Source organism: Vipera ursinii (assembly GCF_947247035.1).
Source record: "Vipera ursinii genome assembly, contig: SUPER_7_unloc_1, whole genome shotgun sequence".
Taxonomy (NCBI): Eukaryota; Metazoa; Chordata; class Lepidosauria; order Squamata; family Viperidae; genus Vipera; species Vipera ursinii.
In genome coordinates, this window is record NW_028148443.1 from 5259 (window position 1) to 21816 (window position 16558).

At 46.6% G+C, this 16558-nt stretch overlaps 1 protein-coding gene across 1 annotated transcript; it reads left to right on the forward strand.

The window, feature by feature from the left end:
- Window positions 1–1568: 1568 nt before the first annotated feature.
- TMEM33 (transmembrane protein 33) lies at window positions 1569–15455 on the forward strand. The gene is made up of 7 exons (XM_083379963.1): window positions 1569–1807; window positions 3589–3683; window positions 5065–5252; window positions 7487–7554; window positions 9471–9604; window positions 13289–13372; window positions 14433–15455. The coding sequence occupies exons 1-7, from the start codon at window positions 1751–1753 to the stop codon at window positions 14560–14562; spliced, it is 756 nt and encodes a 251-aa protein (XP_083236089.1). The 5' UTR covers window positions 1569–1750; the 3' UTR covers window positions 14563–15455.
- The last annotated feature ends 1103 nt before the right edge of the window (window positions 15456–16558 follow it).

Genomic DNA, 16558 nt, shown 5'->3' on the forward strand with positions numbered 1-16558 from the left:
TCGCCAACTACGGCCTTATCTGGACCTGGATTCCTTACGTACAGTCACCCATGCCCTTGTGACATCTCGCCTAGACTATTGTAACGCTCTCTACATGGGGCTGCCCTTGAGATCCACTCAGAAGCTTCAACTGGTGCAAAGTGCGGCGGCACGGACACTCTTGGGAGCCTCCCGATACTCCCATATCACACCTCTCCTCCGTGCGCTGCACTGGCTTCCGGCTGCCTTCCGTGTGAAGTTCAAGGTGCTAACGATGACTTACAAAGCCCTACATGGCATGGGTCCGGACTACCTTCGGGAGCACCTTCTGCCGATGTCAGCACCCCACCGTCCTGTGCGCTCCCACAGAGAGGGCCTCCTCAGGGTGCCACCGCTCAAGGAATGTCGGCTGGTGGCCCCCAGGGGGAGGGCATTCTCAGTGGGTGCGCCAGCCCTCTGGAACACCTTACCAACAGAAATCCGGATGGCCCCTGACCTCCGTACCTTCCGTCGCGACTTAAAAACTTTCCTGTTTCAGCAGGCTGGCCTGGCATGATAGCGTTAATTGGGGTCCCAGTTTGTGTTCATTAGTGTTTCTTATTATCTTTATTGTTCAATCTGTATACCTTCCTTCCTCTGTACACCGCCCCGAGTCCCTCGGGAGAAGGGCGGTTTATAAAAACTAATAAATAAATAAATAAATAAATAAATATATTGACAGCCAGCTTCATTCATTCGTCAAAGCTTCTTTCTTCAAAGGCCTTTCTTTGATGTGAACATATGAGTCACATGATCAGAATCCGGACGCTTGGCAACTGACTCACAGTTATGACGGTCGTAGCAACCCTCGTGTGTGTGTGTGTGTGTGTGTCATATGATCCCCTTTTGCGACCTTCCGACAAGGAAAATCAATGGAAAAGCCAGATTCATTTAAGAACCGGGTTACTAAGTGAACGAACGGCAGCGATTCGCTTCGCGACTGCAGCAAGAAAAGTCGTAAAATAGGACAAAGCTCACTTAACGAATGTCTCACTTAACAACGTAAATTCTGGGCTCGATTGTGGTCGTAAGTCCAAGGACTGCCTATGTTTGTTCAATCCTGAATTGTTAAGATTGCAAAATGGTCGCATAGTTCGTGGGGAGGGGTGTCATTCACTGTGTTTTGGAAATACCGGATCAAGTCATTTTTCGGAGTGCAGATTTAATTAATCCATCCAATGAATTGAATTCATTAACAAAATGAATCAAATTAAAATTGAATTGAACGAATGAATGTTATACGCCGCGACTCAAGTGTCCTGCCAATGCCTGGTGATCAGACTGCGGGGTGGGGTGGGGGGGGAAGAAAAAGAAAAAAAAAAGAGAGAGAGAGAAAGAAAGACACGCGAAAAGAATTTGCAAGGAAAAAAAACAAAAACAACGTCGGAATCAGCCCGGAGCAGTTTCAGCGGGGGAAGCCCCGCCCAGAGAGCAGCCCCGCCCACCGACGGGACGACGCAAACGCGCTGCGCGTCTCAAGAAACTACGTCGCCCGGCATGCCCCGCCGGAAACGGGCGGTGAGACGCATGCGCACCACCAGGCGTTAGGCGGCAAAGGTCGCAGCGTCTGTCTCCGCCTCTTTCCTCCCTCCCTCCCTCCCTCGGCGGGCGGGGTCACGCGCCTGCGCAGAAGCGGCCTCCTTCCCCCTCAGCGTCGCTCCGGCTTCCCTCGCGGCGGCCTGCGAGCTTCTTCCCCTCGTCGAGCCAGCGAAGCCGGGCGGCGGCGGCGGCCATGGCGGACACGGCGCAGAACGGGCCCATGCAAGGCGGCGCGGGCGGCGGGGCGGTGGTGAGCGACCGTGCGGGCCTTCCTCCCCCTCCTCCCCCCGCGCCGGGCCGCTGCGGACTACAGGCCCCATCGTCCCCGGCGTTTCCCGCCTTGTCTCGCCTGGGAGGGGGAGGCCTTTCAAGCCCACTAAGGTCGCTGGGCTGTCCTGTCGGCCCCTCCCCCCTTTTTTCCGGGTTTGATCTTTGATCGCCCATCCTGTGGTTAATAAAGCCCCCCCGGGGATTCCCACGTGGCCTCCCTTCCCCTCAGCGATCGATCAACCCACGCGGGGGTTTCCACGTGGTCTCCCATCCCAGGGCTTCCTATCCCCTGATTAACCAACCAACCCGGGGATTTCTGTGTGGTCTCCCATCCCCTGATTAATCAACCAACCCAGGGATTTCCGCGTGGTCTCCCATCCCAGGGCTTCCTATCCCCTGATTAACCAACCAACCCGGGGATTTCTGTGTGGTCTCCCATCCCCTGATTAATCAACCTAGGGTTTTCCACGTGGTCTCCCATCCCAGGGCTTCCTATCCCCTGATTAACCAACCAACCCAGGGATTTCTGTGTGGTCTCCCATCCCCTGATTAATCAACCCAGGGTTTTCCGCGTGGTCTCCCATCCCAGGTCCTCTTATCCCCTGATTGATCAACCAACCCGGGGGTTTCTGTGTGGTCTCCCATCCCCTGATTAATCAACCCAGGGTTTTCCACGTGATCTCCCATCCCAGGGCCTCCTATCCCCTGATTAATCAACCCGGACATTTCCGTGTGGTCTCCCATCCCAGGGCCTCCTATCCCCTGATTAATCAACCAACCGGGAGATTTCCGTGTGGTCTCCCATCCCAGGTCCTCTTATCCCCGATTAATCAACCAACCAGGAGATTTCCGTGTGGTCTCCCATCCCAGGGCCTCCTATCCCCTGATTAATCAACCAACCGGGAGATTTCTGTGTGGTCTCCCATCCCAGGTCCTCTTATCCCCGATTAATCAACCAACCGGGAGATTTCCGTGTGGTCTCCCATCCCAGGGCCTCCTATCCCCTGATTAATCAACCAACCGGAGATTTCTGTGTGGTCTCCCATCCCAGGGCCTCCTATCCCCTGATTAATCAACCAACCGGAGATTTCCGTGTGGTCTCCCATCCCAGGGCCTCCTATCCCCTGATTAATCAACCAACCTGGGGATTTCCGCATGGTCTTACAACCCAGGCGTTACCTTGATGCTAAGGGAAGACCGCTGTTTCCCTCAGATACACACACACAGACACACACACAAATATACAAGTAGTTCTCGACTTACGACCACATTGAGCCCAAAAATTTATGTTGAAAAATCGGTTAAATGAGTTTTGCCCCATTTTACCACCTTCCCTGCCACTGTTCTTAAGTGGATCGCTGCAGTTGTTAAGTTAGTAACCCGGTTGTTAAGTGAATCTGGCTTCCCACGCTGACTTTGCTCATCAGAAGGTCAAAAAAAAAGAAGAAAAAAAGAAATCGCATGACCTCAGGGACGCTGCAACGGTCATAAATGTGAGTTCAGCCGTCCAGCGTCCACATGCAAAATTGCGTGACCCGGGGTCACGGTCGTAGGGGGTGAAAAATGGGTCAGCGGTCCCTTTTTTGGGGTGCCGTTGTAACTTTGAACAGTCACTCAATGAACTGTTGTAAGTCGAGGACTGCCTGTAAAACGGAATTGTTGTATGCTGTCTACATGCAACCGCTGAAGATTTGTTGATTTAATGGCAGGCTTTGCACTTTTTCTATATGAACTTTTTTTCCTTTTTTTTTTTTGTTTTAGCAATTTCTGATGAGTAACAAGTTGGACACAGCAATGTGGCTTTCTCGCATATTCACAGTTTATTGTTCGGCTTTATTTGTCCTTCCTCTCCTAGGGTAGGTGTCACATTTTCTGAAAAAGTCATGATGCTCCTTGCCTTTCGGTAGCAGAAAGGAGAGATAATTTCCAAGATGCTTTATATATTATATTGTCACGACTAAAGGCCAATAGATTGGGTCTACCTGTATAAGAGAAGTGGTCCAGGCAGGGATTAGTCGTTTGATGCTTCACTGATTGTACGTCAATCGTTGATTTCAGCGGCAAAGGTCACATTTTGGATTTAATTTAGCCATAGGTCAGTAGTATAAGCTTTCATGATGACCCACCTTTTCTAAACATTGCTGCTTCTGATTTTAGTCACTTAATTTGGCCTGGGCAATAATGGAGGCATAACCTCAGCAGAGGCAAATATTCAGATTTCAAGAGTTCTCCCAATTTTTATTTTTATTTTTTATTCCATTTATATCCCGCCCTTCTCCGAAGACTCAGGGCGGCTTACAAGCTTAGCAGTAGCCTTCATTCTATGTATATGCCTGCTTATTAGGGCTTTCACACACACACCCCAAGCGGCATTATTACAAAGTCAGCTTAATTGCCCCCAGCAATCTGGGTCCTCCTTTTACCTACCTCGGAAGGATGGAAGGCTGAGTCAACCTTGAGCCTGGTGGGACAAGTATTGTTGAGCTACCTACATTAGTTTTATTTTTTTCTGGGAGTGAAATAGTGTGGTGGGACTCTACCTTCATGAAGCTAGAGCCATTGTCTTCAAAGGAAGGAATAATAATAACAACAACAACAATAATGATAAAGTTGGAAGAGAGCTTGGAGATCTTCAATTGATTTATTGCTAAAGCAGCTTATGGAAGTTATCTTCCCAGCTGACGGTTAGCGTCTGGTTAGACTAAAGGTCTAAATAATAGTAATAATAATGATAATGATAAAGTTGGAAGGGACCTTGGAGGTCTTCTAGTCCAACCCCCTGTTTAGACAGGAAAACTATACCATTTCAGACAAATGGCTGTCCAGTCTCTTAAAAACGTCCCGTGTTGGAGCATTCACAAGTTCTGGAGGCAGGTTGTTCCACTGGTTAATTGTTCTAAATGTCAGGAAGTTTCTCCTTAGTTCCAGGTTGCTTCTCTCCTGGATTTAGTTTCCACCTGTTGCTTCTTCTCCTGCCTTCAGGCGCTTTGGAGGATAGCTTGACTGCCTCTTCTTGGGGGCAGCCCCTGATACACTGGAGCACTGCTATCATGTCCCCCCCTTGGTCCTTCTCTTCATTAAAGTTCACTGATCATAATTCCTTAATAATGCCTGGGCTGTGAGCAGGGCAGGTTTCAGAAACGCTGGGATGGTGGTGATGCAATTCCAGGCTCGTGGGAGGATGACTTGAGAACGGCGGCCGGTTGGTGTGGTAACTTCTCCTTTGATAATTCCCAGGTTGCACGAGGCAGCCAACTTTTACCAGCGGGCCTTGCTGGCGAACGCGCTCACCAGCGCCCTGCGTCTCCACCAGCGGCTGCCCCATTTCCAGCTAAGCCGGGCCTTCTTATCTCAAGCCCTGCTGGAGGACAGTTGCCATTACCTTCTGTACTCCCTCATCTTCGTTAACTCCTACCCTGTCACCAGTATCCTTTTCTCGAAAGGCCACTTACGGTAGGGTCAGCCAAAAAGAGTGGGAGCTGCACATTTGTGGTAGGGCTGAGTTGGGCCGCAAGGCAACCCTTAAAGAGGTATAATGATAAAGTTGGAAGGGGCCTTGGAGGTCATCTAGTCAAGCCCCCTGCTCGGGCAGGAAACCTAGGCCCTAAGCCCTATAGAGAGAGAGAGATATGGATAGACAGATTGATTGATTGATTGATTAAATTAGATTAGATAGTAGAGCTGGAAGGGTCTTGGAGGTCATCTAGTCAAACCCCCTGCTCGGGCAGGAAACCTAGACCCTAAACCCGATAGAGATAGAGATATGGTTAGACGGATAGATAGATAGATACATAGATAGATGGTAGATAGAAAGAATAGATAGATGATAGATAGATGATAGATAGATAGATAGATAGATAGATAGATAGATAGATAGATAGATAGATAGATAGATAGAGATATACAGTAGAGACAGATAGAATAGAATAGATGGATGGATGGATGGATAGATAGATAGATAGATAGATAGATAGATAGATAGATAGATAGATACATAGATAGATACATAGATAGATACATAGATAGATGGTAGATAGAAAGAATAGATAGATAGATAGATAGATAGATAGATAGATAGATAGATAGATAGATAGATAGATAGATAGATAGAGATATACAGTAGAGACAGATAGATAGAATAGATAGAATGGATGGATGGATAGATAGATAGATAGATAGATAGATAGATAGATAGATAGATAGATAGATAGATAGATAGATAGATAGATAGTAGAGCTGGAAGGGACCTTGGAGGTCTTCTAGTCCAACCCCCTGCTCAAGCAGGATTCTTCTTGTGCCATATCCGTTATCGGACGTTGGTGATCATGTTGGCGATCCTGTTTTTATCAGCAGCCGCATGGAAAAATGCTGCTGAGTTTTGTCCAAACCAGTTCCTTAGATTTTGATCAAGCAGGATACCCTACATCATTTCAGACAAACGGCTGTCCAGTCTCTTCTTAAAAACTTCCAATGTTGGAGCATTCACAGCTTCCGGAGGCAGGTTGTTTTACTGGTTAATCGTTCTACCTGTCAGGAAGTTCCTCCTTAGTTCCAGGTTGCTTCTCTCCTTGATTAGTTTCCATCTGTTGCTTCTCATCCTGCTGTCGGGTGCTTTGGAGAATGGCTTGACTGTCTCTTCTTTGTGGCAGCCCCTGAGATACTGGAGCACTGCTAACATGTCCCCCCCTGGTCCTTCTCTTCATTAAACTGGACATACCCAATTCCTGCAAACGTTCCTTATATGTTTCAGCCTCCAGTCCCCTGATCCTCTTGGTTGCTCTTCTCTGTAAAGAGATTAAAGTCCCTCTCTTGAGCCAAGGAAGCTGTGAATTTTAATAGGAACGTTGAAAAATAAAAATTAAAAAAGGGGGAATAACTACAGGTAGCCCCCAACCTAACAACAGCTAGACATCTTCTCTCTGCCTGCATCTCGCAGGCTTAACAAAAACGTGCTGCTCAAACGAAAGAAAGTCTCACTTATTTAAATAAATTCGGACGCTTGCCCCAACTGACTCCTATTTATGACGGTCGCAGCGTCCCCGAGTCACGGGCTCCCCTTTTGCGGCCTTCTGACCAATGGGGGAAGCCAGATTCGCTTAACGGCCGTGTTACTAATGTGACAACGGGAGCGATTCCCTAAGTGGCCAAAAAAGAAAAAAGGTCGTATAATGGGGCGAAATTCACTTAACAAAAGTCTGGCTTAGCCACAAAACTTTCCGGGCTGAATTGTGGTCAATTGTCCCATCGAGGACTACCTGTATATTATCGCACGAGCTCTTTGAAGAAGACTTGTGATATTTACAGATTCATTAATTCGGAAAAAAACGGCCATCCGAGTCGCTTTCGGTGACCGGGCAGCTTACAAAGAAAAAAATGCAACGGGAGTTCTTAATTATGTTCAATTATCTGTCCAATTAGCCCTCTCTTTTCACAAGTCTGTGAAGGAGTGAAGGGCAGGTTTTTAAACTGGTGTCAGGTATAATCGTAAAGTACTAAAATCTTCCTCACGCTTAACCTGGAGCCCGGCAACAGCGTGGAGAGAGCTCTACGTGTTCTTGTCTTCGCCGTATTGCCGTGGTCTACCGTTCCCCAATTCCAGGAGTTTTAAAGTTTGTCGACTCTTTAATTATAATGTGTCGCCCTTAACATTTCCCTCCAGTGAGCATTTTCCCCGTGCTGCTGTTTTCATTGCTCCACGCAGTAACCTACACGAAGAAAGTTCTTGACGTAAGTATGATGTTGACACCTAGTCTGTTGTGTTTTTTTTTCTCCTGCTTTTCGAGCAGTTTTTCTCCCAGCCTTGGACGGGCTCCTTAAAACATCCCCAAAGTTGAGAAAACCTGTTTTCTTCTTACGCACTTAAGAAGGCTGTGGAAGAGAGCATAAACCTGCATTTTTCTTCTTTTTTTTTTTTTTAGAACAGAGGTTACCAACCTTTTGTCGGTTGGCGGACTGGAGGAAAAGGGAAGGGGAAGCATTTTACGTGCGCGTGCGTGCGCACGGGGCCACGAGCACGCACGTGCCATAAACGGGGCAGGGGCTAGCACCCGTGTGATGCTAGCCTTGTTCTTGCATGGCGGAGCGCCTTATTTGTGCGGTGGCGGCCCTTTTTATTTATTTTATTTTAATTCCATTTATATCCCACCCTTCTCCGAAGACTCAGGGCGGCTTACAAGCTTAGCAGTAGCCTTCATTCTATGTATATGCCTGCTTGTTAGGGCTTTCACACACACCCCAAGCGGCATTATTACAAAGTCAGCTTAATTGCCCCCAACAATCTGGGTCCTCATTTTACCTACCTCGGAAGGATGGAAGGCTGAGTCAACCTTGAGCCTGGTGGGACGCGAACCTGCACTAATTGCAGGCAGCTGGTGTTACTTAAGGAGCCATTAGCCCTCTGCTCCACCAAGGCTCTTTTTGCACCTTACAGCGTGGCGGCGGCCCTTTTTGTGCCCCATGGCGCGGTGGCGGCCCGTTTTTACACCCGCAGTGTGGCGGGGGCCCATTTCTGCACCCCATGGTGCGGCGGCATCCATTTTTATGCCTTGCAGCGCGGCATCGGCCCCTTTTTGCGCCCTTTCAGTGCGGCGTCCTGTTTTCGGGCCCTTAGGCGCAGCGGTGTCCCATTTTTGCACACCGTGCGCTAGCACAAGTGAGGGGGTGTGCGTGCACACACGCACACACTGGCCAGCCTGTCCGGTGGCCAGCAGGCCACTGCCCACTATCGGACTGCGGCCCACAGGTTGGGGATCCCTGCTTTAGAAGATTAGAGAATTATTAGATCAATATTATTTATCTAATAATAATGTTATTTATTTCCCCCTCCTCTGCTGATGGCCAGGAAACTCTGAAATGAGCAGCATACTTGTCAGCTGGCAGCTGTGGGGCCACATACAGGCAGTCCTTGACTTACAACTGTTCCATTTATGTCCGTTGTAACATCCCGATGGTCATGCGATCAAAATCCTCCCACTTGGCAACTGGCATGTACTTATTACTGTTCCAGTGTCTCCGGGGTCACGCGATCTCCTTTTGCGACCTTCTGACAAGCAAAGTCAATGGGAAAATTGGATCCGCTTAACGACCATGTTGCTAATTTTAACAACGGCAGTGATTCACGTAACCCCTGTGGCAAGAGAAGTCTTTAAATGGGGCAGAATTCACTTAGCGACCCAAATTGGGGGCCCCATTGTCGTAAATTGTGGACTGCTTGTGCTAGGTATATGTTATCGTGGGGAAAGCAGTTGTGTTGCATACAAGCGATATTTTTGAAATATGCGTTCCATATTTAGAGACATTTTAGTGGTAAACTCTTTAAATTTGCAAGGATCTCTGTGTTGGGAAGCTGGTTTAAATTGTAGAGCAGGGGCCTTCAAACGTAGCCCTTTTGTGACTTGTGGACTTCAACTCCCAGAATTCCTCAGCCAGGCACGGAATTCTGGGAGTTGAAGTCCACAAGTCACAAAAGTTTGAAGATCCCTGTCTTAAGAGGATGAATTAGTGCCTTCCGTGGCTTATAAATATCAGAGTTGAAAATATCTACAGAGTTTTATTTTTCATTAGTAAATTGGCATAAGCCGGAGCAAGTAATTTATAGGGGCATCTGCTTATTTGGTTTTTTTTTCTCCCTTTTTTTTTTAAAGGCACGAGGTTCAAATAGTCTTCCTTTTGTAAGGAATCTGTTGGACAAGTTAAACGCCAATCAACAAAACATCTTAAAATTTATTGCCTGCAACGAAATCTTCTTGATGCCAGCTACCGTGTTTATGCTTTTCAGGTATGTGTCCTTTGTAGTCATATATATATATATATATATATATATATATATATATATATATATATATATATATATATATATATATATATAAGCAAGCTACGGTATTTCAACTGCACTCGGAGTTTGGAATGCTGTATTTCCTGTCTCTCAAAAAAACTTGATTTACTGGGTGAAGATGTAGGCTGAGGGTAGTGACTTATTCAAGGCTTACGATGGCCGTGAGAACTTAAAAGAGCCCCAAGGGCCAAACTCTCTGGAACTATGTACAGAGAGCCTGCATAAATTGCGTTAACTTAATTCTTAGATGGATTTGATTTTCAGCTCAATAACAGTAACAAAGTCCTAAGATCAACTAAGCCAAAACTGAATTTTGTTTCAAGCATCTGTTTTTTTTTAATATATTTTTTTTTCATTCCTGCAGCGTCTCCATGCTGTAACTTAACTGCTTTCCAGAAGCCTGCAAATTATAAGTTTTAACGGTTGCTTTTAAGTTAAGAATAGCTCTGTGGGTTCTTAGGGGAAGTAGGCCTGCATACAGAATGTTACGGGAAAGAGCTGGATAGAGGTGGAAGGGCCCTCTGAGGTCTTCTAGTCCAGCCCCCCTGCTCAAGCAGGAGAACCTATACCACCTCAGACAGGTGATTGTCCAGTCTCTTCTTGGAGCCCTCATGATTTCTGGAGGCAAGCTGTTCCACTGGTTTGATTGTCCTCACTGTCAGGATCACAATTGGGACCAGCCCCAATTGTACAACCAGCTGCCACGGTTGTTAAGTCAGTGACGCAGTCATTAAGCGAATATGGCTTCCCCAATTGACTGACTGCTGGTCGGAAGCCATCGGGGAAGGTCAAACATTGTGATCACGTGACTGCAGGACGCTGCAGCCATTTGTAAATGTGAGCTTGTTGCCAAGTGCCCACAATGTGTACGGGATGTGATGCAATGGTCATAACTTGGAGGACGGATCCTAACTCACTTTCTGAGGCCATTGTCACTTTGTACCGTTGTTAAACTGTTAGTAAGTTGAGGCCTACCTGGATTCACAATAATTAACAGACTATTGTTGTGAATTGATATCATGCATGTTTGCAGTCCTATCTATCTATCTATCTATCTAATCTATCTATCTATCTATCTATCTATCTATCTATCTATCTATCTATCTATCTATCTATCTATCTATCTATCTATCTATATGGATAGACGGATAGACAGACAGACAGACAGACAGACAGACAGACAGACAGACAGACAGACAGACAGATAGATAGATAGATAGATAGATAGATAGATAGATAGTAGAGCTGGACGGGACCTTAGAGGTCTTCTAGTCCAACCCCTTGCCATATCAGTTATCAGATGTTGGTGATCATGTTGGTGATACTGTTTATATCAGCCGCATGAAAACGTTCTGCTGAGTTTTGTCAAAACCAGTCCCTTAGATTTTGATCAAGCAGGAAACCCTATAACATTTCAGACAAATGGCTGTCCAGTCTCTTCTTAAAAACTTCCAGTGTTGGAGCATTCACAGCTTCTGGAGGCAGGTGGTTCCACTGGTTAATTGTCCTCACTGTCAGGAAGTTTCTCCTTAGTTCTAGGTTGCTTCTCTCCTTGATGAGTTTCCATCCGTTGCTTCTTGTCCTGCCTTCGGGTGCTTTGGAGAATAGGTGGACCCCCATCTTCTTTGTGGCAGCCCCTGAGATATTGGAACACTGCTATCCTGTCACCCCTCACCCTTCTCTTCATTAAACTACACATACCCAATTCCAGCAACCGTTCCCTATATGTTGCTCTTAGTTGAGGTTTCCATGCAATATGTTGAGCAGGAGAATTTTGTTTAGCATATTTTAAGTGAAATAGTATGGTAAGGTTCTTGTTTAGCAACTGCAGTTAGAACTGGGATTTCCACTGCTAAGCGGTGCAATCGTAAGATGTAACATTATGTGACTGTGCCAAGTTACAGCCACAGTTCCAGCAATTCCAGTTGCTGTCATTAGGCAAATTCTGTTAAGATTGCAGCATCCCACAATCACTATTTGTTCTCTCCTACTGGTGTTCCCCCACACCCCCGTTGACTTTGCTTGTCTGAAGCCAGCAGTGAATGTCGCAAATTGCAATCACGTAACCGTGGGATGCTGCAATGTCATTGTGAGTCTGAAACACAATCACATACGCGCACGCACACACACCCCTGAAGAGACAGATAGGTATCGGTGTTTCAAATCGCCCTTAAATATCGGGAAGGGTAGAATAAAATGTATTTTTTATTAATTTGGAATGTCTCCCACGGGATTCAGACGAAGATACGTATTTCTTATACGGGGGCAGAGTTTTGAAGAGGTTGCAGCCATCTGACTTGGCTTTTTGTTTTTTTTGTTTTTTTGCTTCGGAATATTTGTCACAATTAGGGTCATTATGTGAGCGGGTGATAGATAATGCATTTATAGCCAGGCTAACATATGGCACCATATTGCCAGGAGGGAGCCGGGGGGGTGGGGTGGCTGTCCTAGACACAGTTTCTTGGAAGTGAGCCCAATTAAACTCATTGAGGCTTATTTTTAAATAAGGGAGTGGCCTTCAGACAAGCCTGCCTAGAACATCAGCTGCACTGAACACAGAGGGAGCCTGTTCCTGTGTGACGTTGGACGGGCTGCTGCTTCTTCTCCTTCTCCTCCTCCTCCTCTTCTTCTTCTTCTCCTCCCCCTCCTCCTCCTCCTCCTCTTCTTCTTCTTCTTCTCCTTCTTCTTCTTCTCCTCCTTCTTCTTCTTCTCCTTCTCCTTCTTCTTCTCCTTCTCCTTCTTCTCCTTCTCTTCTTCTTCTTCTCCTTCTCTTCTTCTTCTTCTTCTTCTTCTTCTCCTTCTTCTTCTCTTCTCCTCCTCCTCCTCCTCCTCCTCCTCCTTCTTCTTCTTCTCTTCCTCTTTCTCCTCCTTCTCCTCCTCCTCTCTTCTTTCTTCTGTTCTTTTCTGACTTCAGTTCTTCCTCCTTCTCTTCTTCTTTTCTGACTTCTTCAGTTCTTATTATTCTTATTCTTATTATTCTCCTCCTCTTCCTCTTATCACTCTTTTTTAATATTTCCACCATTTTTTGGCAATTGAAGCAGGTCACATAACGAGCTAGAGATCGACTTGCCGTGTGTGTGTGTATATACGCAACGTTAAAATACACATAAGATTATCCGTTCAGAATGTGGCCTACAGTTAGTCCTCCACTTACGACCACAGTTGAGCCCAGAATTTCCATCGTTAACTGAGATGGTTGGGAAGTGAGCTTGTGCCCCTTTTTTACGACCTTCCTTGCCTAGTTAAGCGAATCGCCGCGGTGGTTAAGTTACTGACCCGGTCGTTCAGTAAATCCGGCTTCCCCCCGTTGACTCTGCTTCTCAGAAGGTCACAAAAGGGGATCACGTCACACACACACACACACACACACACACTGGGGGAGGAACACAGCAACCGTCATACGTACATGCCAGTTTCTCAGCGTTCCAGTTTTGATCACGTGACCCTGGGGAGGCTGCAGCGGTTGTAAGTGAAAAATGGCACCTATTGTAACTTTGAATCGTCACAAAGCGAGTGGTTGTAAGCCGGGGACCACCTGCATAATATCACAAATCCTATCTTGATTTAAGAAAGAAACTGCTGTTGTTATTCTAACCCACTCTCCTCATTTTCTTTTGCCCTTTTCAGCGGACAAGGAAGCCTGTTGCAGCCTTTTATTTACTACAGATTTCTTACGCTCCGTTACTCTTCTCGGAGAAATCCTTACTGCCGGTAAGAAGCCAAGGAAGACTACTCCACGCGTAAAACTGCCGTGGCTACCACACACACTTTGCGTTTGTAACATAACGTTATACTAAAGATACCGTTTAGGTTAATAAAACAGCGCAGATAGCCAAGCCTCTTTTTTTCCCACCTCAGAGCAACGGGGTTGCATCTCACAGAGGTAAATGAGGTCTAGGAGGGAGCCACGAGCCAAATCCTTTTTGTCTTTTCCTCTTAGATCAGGGGTCTTCAAACTTGGCAGCTTTAAGACTCGTGGACTTCAACTCCAGAATTCGAGGATTCGAGGTCCACCAGTCTTTTAACGTTGCCAAGTTTGAAGATCCCTGTCTTAGATTGCATTGAACATTGTGACACGTTTTTTAACACTTCATCTGCCTTGCTCTGGCTTCAATTCTGTTTGCATTTATGATATCAGTTCCTATTAGAACCAAGGTTTGGCTACTCTTGAAAACCCTTCCCTGCACGCGATTGGCAAGACGGCCTTACGCCCTCATGACATCCAGCGAAATTTAGCAGGAATTACATGTAGAGCGCAATTTTTATGTTGCCAAGCAAAACGGCCGTTGAGTTTTGCCCCGTTCTGTGACCTCTCTCGTCAGACTTGCTAAGCGAGTCGCTGCGGTTGTTGAGTTAGTCATACGCTTGTTATGCGGGTCCGGCTCTCCCCGTTGACTTTTACCGGTCAGATGGCCGCACAAGGGGAATCGGGTGAACCCCAGAAGACCGGCAACTTGTCACCAATACGAGTCGCTTGCCAAGCCTTTGAATTTTCCCGTCCCGTGACCACGGAGATATGCTGCAAAGCGAGAAACGGTCATACGTCGCTTTTTCGGCGGCGTTGCAACTTTGAACGGTCCCTAAATGAGCTGTGGTTAAGTCGAGGTCTCCCCGTAGGATAGGTGGGGTCGCAGCTGTGTTCAGCCTTTCTTTTTTTAAAAAAAAAACACCAAAAAAACGAGGGCGATTTTTGAGAGAGAGAGGGGGAAAAAAAACGCTTCCGTTTCACGTGTACTTGAAAATATATTCTCTCTCTTTTTTTTTTTCCCAGGACCCTTTTCACAGAACTGAGGATTGTGGTGGAGCATCTGGTGATGAAGCCTTCCTGCCCCCTTTTCCTGCGAAGACTCTGCGTCAGCAGCATTTCTTTTATAAGCAGACTGGCCCCCACCGTTGCGTAGCCCACCCTGGAAACCTCCATACATCCCTCTCTCTCTGTCTTTCTCTCTGTCTTTCTCTCTCTGTCTTTCTCTCTCTGTCTTTCTCTCTCTCTCTCTCTCTCTCTCTCTCTCTCTCTCTCTCTCTCCCTCCCTCCCTCCCTCCCTCCCTCCCAAAGGACATTTTGAGCAGCTGGTATTTCTGCTGCTGGTTTATAAATTCAAGATCTCAGTCGAGGTTGTATATAGAAACGGTTCCTTCCGAGAATTTGTTTCGTGGAGCGTATCTACATGGTGTTTTGTTTGGTTGCTTGTTTCCTAAAAGTCTTTGTTTTTCTTTCCTCTCTGTTTTGTGGACGATGAGCTCTCCTCTCCTCTCTTAGGCGAAGTTCCTTTTTTTTAATTATTATTTTTTTTTAAGGCGAGCGTTAATCTGTGTCGTACAATACGGTTTGCGTGTCGTGACCTCACTCAATACCGAACGCAGAATCTTTTCTTCAAACCAAGGAACGCTGTCAGGCGGTACTGTCTGGATCGGGTCTTCGCAAGCTGTGGGTTTGGTACTTCCTGAGCTTTTTGCATTCGAAGCACCATCCTAGGCGGTACGTTTCGAGTCAGTATTCCTTCGGTGAATAAATGGAAGTCGATTTAAGTTGCCCTAATCAGCACGAGGCATCTGTTCCGAGCAGGAACGAGAGGCCTAATCGTTTTTAACTCTGCTCTCCTGATTTGCTTAAAGCCTCTGAAATGGAAACTCTTTACCCTTCCTCCAGACACATCTCGATTTTTTTTTTCTTGGCCCACAGTTCTTTTATGCTACCTGAGTGCCGTACTGATTTCGGCTCTCCCCTGAAACTGGGATTCTTCAAATGCCAATCTGTAAAACCTTAGAATAATAAAGATGGATGTTACCTGTACTGCCAAGAAACTCCTGGTGTTTGTACCCTCAGCATCGCTCAGCTAGACTGCTTCCGTTCAGCCTCTGTGGAAAATACCTCAGCCACAAAGAGAAATTCCAATCTATACACGTTGCACGGAAGCGGCGTAATACATTTACTCACAGTCACGAAAGGTTTCCCTGTTAAGGCAGAAGCAGATGTTTTACAATACAAAATGCCACCTCTCCTTTCTTTCCAGCCCGTGGGTCTGTTTGTGTTGGCAATCGCCGTCCTACAGCTCAAAGGAACTGTTCTGTTCCAGCCTACAACCGGCCCTGTTTGAATGTCAGGGACAACCCCTTTTTAATAATCGACAGGCTGGGGGGAAAAAACCAACCAAATTTATTTACAAAGAGTTCAAACAAAAGTTCAACGAAAAGTTCAAACGACTTAAACCAAAAAGGTTAAACAAGAGTTAAACAAGAATAACAAACCAGGACTCTAGCAGAAGCTCTTCAAACGGTTGCCTTCAGCAACCAGCACCTCCCACACCTTCCCCTTTTAAACAGCAGTCCCAAGGCGTGGCTTCTCATTGCCTTCTCCCGAGTTGCCTCATTGCTTTCCACTGTTATGTTCTGCTAGATTGCCTCCTGCTCCTGGCATCCCTGAACAGAGCCAGCTGTGGATCGTCTTCTTCCAATCCCTCGTGCTCACCCGGCTGAGTCTGAGGAGGAACATGACGGGAGGGGCCAGGCTGAGAGTCCTGCAGTGCATCAGATCCTTCCTCTGACACCAAAGGCTCTCCAAACCCCTCCTCCTCCTCCTCTTCAGAATCATCCGACTCAGTTGCTGGAACCACAGGCTGACGCTAAGTCACAACAGGAACTGGACGGGTAGACGAGCATTGTCATCCTTGCTCCTCACCTTTTATCAGGCATGGAGGTGTGAGGGGCAGGATTGGAAACCTGAAGGATTTCTCTTGAGTCAGCTGCGTACCCATACCAAGAAACATCCCACCGGGTTGTGGTAGCTACGGGGCACGTGTGTGTGTCTATGCACTATTGTTGAGAATCACATAGCAGCAAATTACCACGTAGGAGAGTGTTCTCTCAACCTTGGCAACTTGAGGTGTGGACCAACTT